Source organism: Necator americanus, chromosome IV (genome assembly GCF_031761385.1).
Source record: "Necator americanus strain Aroian chromosome IV, whole genome shotgun sequence".
NCBI classification, from domain to species: Eukaryota; Metazoa; Nematoda; class Chromadorea; order Rhabditida; family Ancylostomatidae; genus Necator; species Necator americanus.
The window spans coordinates 21,039,193-21,045,207 of record NC_087374.1 but is presented as its reverse complement, the minus strand read 5'-3'; the positions used below and the strand labels follow the sequence as shown (position 1 = coordinate 21,045,207).

The following is a 6,015-nucleotide window of genomic DNA, read 5'->3' as shown; positions in this document are numbered from 1 at the left end:
TTCAGGTTCAGTCAAGGTGCAATTTATAGGGATTTATCATCTGCAAAACTCTCTGATAATTTCCGCTGCGACGTTCACAAGGGTTAATTCAATACAGTCTGTGAGGTGATGTGATGGTTCTGCGAAATTTGCTTTAAAGCTCTTTTCCGTAATTTCATCGTATCGCATTCGATTTCCTAATTTTCAATCATTTTTTACTTAAGCCTTTTTACCTATCCCAAGTTTTTCAGATGGGGAATGAATCTGACGCCGATCTTACTTGCCATCGATACGTCGATGACCATCCTGATCTCACAAATGAACCAGTTATCATGCTCATCTTTGCTGTACTCTATGTACACATCTTCGTACTGGGGATTCTCGGAAATGTAGCTGTACTGTGAGTTCTTACGGTAATCTCCAAAATGGTGCTTCTATACTCAAGTTTGATGGAAGATTTTCTCTCCTTATTAGAACGTTGAATAAATAAATTTAGCTTTCGACGCCCTGCTCTAATAAACCAAATAAAATGGTAGTTTTATTAGCAAGTATTACACCACAGCTCCTCAAAATTAAGTTTCTTTTACTCAGCACACTTACTTCGTTGCTAGTAAGAGTGTTCTTGAATGAGAATCATAATTATTCGCAACGTTCCACACAACATTACCCAAGTGACACTATAGTAAATCAGGACCTTTTGTTTCCGAGAAATTCTTTTCGATCTTGTCAAAAATTCTCTGTCAAAAATCTATGCTCATGGTAAATGGGGACTCAGTGGCACCTTTATTTCTGGAAGTAAATAACTAAATAAATCGAAACCCTAAGACCTGAGCACTAGTCCTAGAGGATCTATGACATGTAGACTGAAGTTACCAGGAGAGAAAAGTAAGATAGAGCGTTCAGAAATAAAGGCGTCACTGTGTGTCCCCGACACCATTTGTCCCTGAGAAAAGTTCTGGAAATAGCATGTCGCCCCCACCAAAGCGATGAAATACTCCAGCGCTCATCCCTGACACATTCGAGAAGCATTTATCAGCAGCTATTCCGTTTTTGACTGCAGGACCTAGGACCCAACACTATCCGTTCGCCTTTACATACGGGGCTTCCTGCATGTCACGTAACTGACGCGCACATGACTGTTTGCGCAGATGCGGATCCGAAATTGCAAATCCACAAGGCAGCTGTGCTGGAACGACTAACTACGATAACAGTGCTACGTATAACAGTAAGGTACTGATAAATGCCTAGTTGTCAATGTCCTCTTTTAGGTACTTGACCTTAAAAAATCGCCATCTTCAATCCGTCCAGAATATTTTTATTCTGAATTTGGCGGCCAGCGATGTACTGATGTGCCTTACATCACTGCCAATCACACCAATCACTAACGTCTACAAGACTTGGTTCTTTGCGTCGCCTGTCTGCAAGTTGATTCCACTTGTTCAGGTCGGTTTAGATACGAATTTCTCGAGAAAATTCCTGTTTTCTCTCTTTCTCTCCATAATTTCACAGGCACGTAACAAATCAGATTTTTGCACATCCTTGTAGAGAATCCGTTTGAAAATTGTTCGTTCTCTGCTCCTCCCAAAGAAAACGTCAGTAGTAACTTGTCGACTAGGTGAGCTAAAATTACTGAAAACGATGCCAGCACTAGGCAGATTCGAATGGCATCTACCGTGATTCTCAAATTCTTGATTTTTTCCTTTCGAGTCCAGCGGTATGATCTTTTCGGATGCAACCAAGGTTCTTGTAGTTGAATTGCCCAAATTTATCGAATCATCTCTTCCCACTCTTGACCAGTGGATTAATCTTCCACACGCTCCATAAATTTAAAAATGCATTGAATTTGAAGAAGAAATACGCTGGAAGAAAATCAAGAAGAAATAAAAGTGGTCGAAATGGCGGAAGGAGGGTCTGGAAAAAATGAGTGATTCGTGTTCTGATTGGCTCGTTCCGACGGAAACTACTGTGGATCCTGTGAAATTTCTTCGTCATTCTGACTCATTCATCAATCTCCTATTTCTAGGGTGCTTCCGTATTTGTCTCCACATTTTCTCTGTCTGCTATAGCGTTGGACAGGTATGCAAGGGTCTTCCTTCCTAATTTGCACAAACGAAGTGAAACAAAAGTCGAAGTGGTTCCAGGTACAACCTTGTTGTTCGTCCACATCGTCATCCTTTGAGATCCAGAGGAGCTTCCGTAGTTGCCTTGCTATTGTGGATAATATCTGCACTAGTGTGCATGCCCTATGGGTGGTATATGGATGTGGTGCGTATAAACGGATTATGCGGAGAGGTGATTGCTGTTCCTAGTCGTGATTTTGTGTGTTTCGTCTGAATTCACGCGAATGTTCGTGTGCCATTAAATGAAGCTTAACGAAAGCCGTTGGGAACAAAATCTAAGAGAATAATTTCTGCATAAATTCGTTATGTACCCGATTGTTCGTAGTGGGTAATGAAATCGGCTATTGAGCACAATGATACGAAAGTAATTCTTGTGTGACACAGTCAAATTTGTGTTCATAAGAGTTGCATTCGGCTTCAAGCTCGTTCTATTTGCGTACTTATTTATTTCTGCTTTGATCTTTAGTCTACCGCTGCGTGAAAACAGGACTAAATTGTCTTATTTTCACGGACGTTTAGACCATGAAAGCGGCACTACACAACGATAGGGTTCGACTGGAAAAAATGAAAGAACATTATCTTTTCAAACTTTCCTGTTAGGACCCATTGTATGCGCTCTCGATTCTGGATCACTAGCGAAGTTGAATTGTTTTCAACTTTGTTTCGGAAACCTAAATATACGTATTGCATTTCCCAGGGAAAGAGAAATGACAAATATGACAAGGAAGGTTTCTTATGGTTTCTTCTCAGCAGTTTGTGATTTACACGCCGTTAGAAGAGGAAATGAGGGATTCAGTTGAGGAATTTCAGTTCTGCACAGAAAGATGGCCGTCACCGGAAGTACGGAAAGGCTATGCGTTAATGGTTTTGGTGATGCAGTTCATACTTCCGTTCGCAACAATGGCTGTGTGTTACTATACGATCTTTGCTAGGCTGAGAGAAAGGTAGGATCTTGTTGTGAAGGGCCGTTGTCAACCTCTTGCGAATTATTACTTCTGAGCATCTTCCATTTAGGACTGAATCCAAACTGAAGAAACTTACCGAGAGGACGCAATTGCTTGAAAGTGCTATTGGAAGTTCATCCCCACCGGGCAAAAACGTACGTCGACTCTTGGAAAAAACGCTCTTTCTACAAAAATTGGAACCTGTAAAAATATGCAAAATGTTGAATAAATACGTCCTTTTTGAGTGTTTCTTTTTTCAAAAACTACCGAATTGTGGAACAGAAGCACAATAATCTAGGTTCGCTGCTGTTTACAGTTTTTACTCGGTACATAAGTTGATTTTCAGGAAGCAGGAGGTAATCCATGCAGTTTTGAAGAACAGCAGCGTCTTTCAGTATTAGCATCTCAACGTAGGACCACAACCATTCTTGCATCAATGGTAATTTTTGTTCTTCTCTTATTTTTTCGATCAAGGCTTAAATAATAGCGTCGTCGTAGTTATGCGAACAGCTCTTTTGTGATTGGCTGTTTTCCACCAGTTCCAGGTTGACCAGTTTCACCAGCAATTCAATTCGTCTTGGTTGAAAAATAAAAAGAAACAGCAGAGAAGTGAAATTAATTTCATTAATTTAGGTACTGCTATTCGGTTTCACATGGCTTCCGCACAATGTTTATGCATTAATCATGGAGTACGATGAAGGGATCTTCCATGATGGTGAGAGCGACAACACGTACATCGTCTCAATGATTGCTCATCTGTAAGTCCGCGTCACTCAAATCTCGTTAAATATTACCTCCTCAACACACATATGCAGTATCTCGATGACGACGAACGTTGCAAATCCGATACTGTACGCGTGGTTGAATCCCTCATTTAAAGAAATGCTACTCACGTCAATTAGAGGCAAAGTGAGGAATCAAGGCAAGCTAACAGCAAAGGATACGATAATTAGGGTACTTCTAAGATTTCATCTTGCCATAATTTGTTTAATGACCACCTTCTCGTTTAAGGTCTCAAAACCCAGTACAACTCAGGAGAAAGCCTTCTGAAAAATGCTCAATTAGTCCTGTACACATTTATATTGTATTTTTATGCAGTCCGGTGATTTTCCAAGAAAACGCCCGTATTTTTCTTCTAGAACTGTCATGAGTCATATACGTAATCTTTGAATGTTCTTTTCCATTTTTCCCACTATTTCTTGGAGTTTAATATATTGAATACATTTGTATATCCATAAATCTCTCTCGACAAACGTGTTCTTTCGTGTTTTTTCCTTTATGACATATGGATGTGCTCCTCATTTTCTTTTTTTATATGTGAACCGATAGTGGAAGATCCTTTATGATCGCACGAAAAATGCTTATCGACGAGTACCATCTTCGAAGAAGACTCCTCCGTCGATAGCGCAGTACTTGGGGCAAACACCCTTTTCTCCGCTCTCTCCTGGAGGTCCAGCCTCTCCAGGAGCTCCGGGGTTTCCGTCGGCTCCAGGCTGACCGTCAGGCCCAGGAGGTCCTTTTGGTCCGGGTTGTCCTAAATTGCGAGGCATAGTTAGAAGTAGCACAATCGTAATCTGACTTCACGTCAAAAGTTAACATTAAAAAAGCTCTCACCAGCTTGGCCGTCGTAGCCTGGCTGTCCTGGGGCACCAGGAGGTCCCTGTGGGCCAGGTTCTCCGGCAGGTCCTGGTTCTCCAGGAATGAGTGGCTCTGAATATGCGTCTTGTCCAGGTTGGCCAGGTGCTCCAGGGGCTCCAGGGTTTCCGTTAGGTCCAGGTGGTCCCTTAGGACCTGCCTGACCAGGAGCAGCATCATTGCCGGGTTGTCCAGGCTGTCCGTCTGAACCAGCATCTCCTGGTGGTCCCTGGGGACCTGGAGGTCCAGGAGGTCCAGGTGGGCAAGGCTTGCATGGTGGAGGTGTGACGGGGTCGCAGGGCGCCTGAGGAGGACGTCCTGGATTTCCAGGAATACCAGGAGCTCCTGGCTTTCCTGGACGACCGGGCTTTCCGGGGGTACCAGCGCCTCCAGGAGGACCAGGCAGACAGCATCCGCTACATTTCCCGCCACCGCTTACGGGGTCGTTGACAACTCCTGCGTCGTATCCTGCTTGACGTGCGGTTCTGTTCGAGGCAGGCAGCTTGGAGAGGTTGTTCACCTCTGACCAAATGTCTTTCGCCGATCCGCGGCAGAAATTGATGTCAGTGTTGATCTGACGCTTCACATGGTTCACATAGTTGTAGACCATAGGTAGAGTGAGACATACTGACAGTACAGCGACTACAGAGAATGTGACGGCGGCATAGGCAACGAAGCGATATGCCTTGATACGCTGCTCCAGGTCCATTTTCAGAGAGATCTGCCATAACCTAGGCTCCGCATACCTTTTATAGGAAGATGGATCGTATCGGTTACGCGCGAGTGTTGCCTTTGCGTGGAACGAGCGCGGTATCAAGTTTAGTGTAGATACTTCTTCGCTGTATCGAAAAACGAATTATGTACACCTGGCGCTGTAGTAATGCAAAGCATAGCTTGTGTGATGGGGATCATCTTCACATTTTTTTTTGAGTCCTCAGCCTTCCTTACAAAGAAAAGAACAAAAGTAGAAATCTTTGCACGTTAAATTTGACAACGTAACGAATTCTTTATTCCTTTTGTCTTCGTAACAGAGACATTATTTTCGTCCTTGGCTCCTCTTCTCCAATGTTAAAAAGCAATTAACGATGCAATGAAGAACGTTCTTTCTACGCCGAAGTTCTTACCAACGAGGGAAAGACTTCTTAAATTAATCTCCCCCGCACCCTTCGTAAATGCTAATTCAAAATGTTGTACCAAAACATTAGGAGCTCTACAGATCTGTCCTGAAAATAGAACTCCGGGAACAGAATTTAAAAAAAAAACAGCCATCTGTTAGTAGTGTCACATTTGGAACATGTGCGTAATCTTCTTTCTTAACGCGCCTGTGTGCGCCACAG

At 42.9% G+C, this 6,015-nt stretch overlaps 2 protein-coding genes across 2 annotated transcripts; one reads left to right on the top strand and one right to left on the bottom strand.

Moving 5' to 3' along the window:
- Positions 1-230: 230 nt before the first annotated feature.
- RB195_002156 (uncharacterized protein) lies at positions 231-4,093 on the top strand (the record flags this gene model as incomplete). The annotated part of the gene is made up of 10 exons (XM_064199276.1): positions 231-379; positions 1,248-1,422; positions 2,003-2,055; positions 2,121-2,271; positions 2,910-3,043; positions 3,114-3,198; positions 3,390-3,482; positions 3,677-3,801; positions 3,859-3,997; positions 4,055-4,093. The coding sequence occupies 10 exons, from the start codon at positions 231-233 to the stop codon at positions 4,091-4,093; spliced, it is 1,143 nt and encodes a 380-aa protein (XP_064055157.1).
- Positions 4,094-4,404: 311 nt separating this feature from the next.
- On the bottom strand, positions 4,405-5,387 carry RB195_002155 (uncharacterized protein; the record flags this gene model as incomplete). Its single annotated transcript, XM_064199275.1, has 2 exons — positions 4,405-4,577; positions 4,658-5,387. The coding sequence occupies 2 exons, from the start codon at positions 5,385-5,387 to the stop codon at positions 4,405-4,407; spliced, it is 903 nt and encodes a 300-aa protein (XP_064055156.1).
- Between the last annotated feature and the right edge of the window lie 628 nt (positions 5,388-6,015).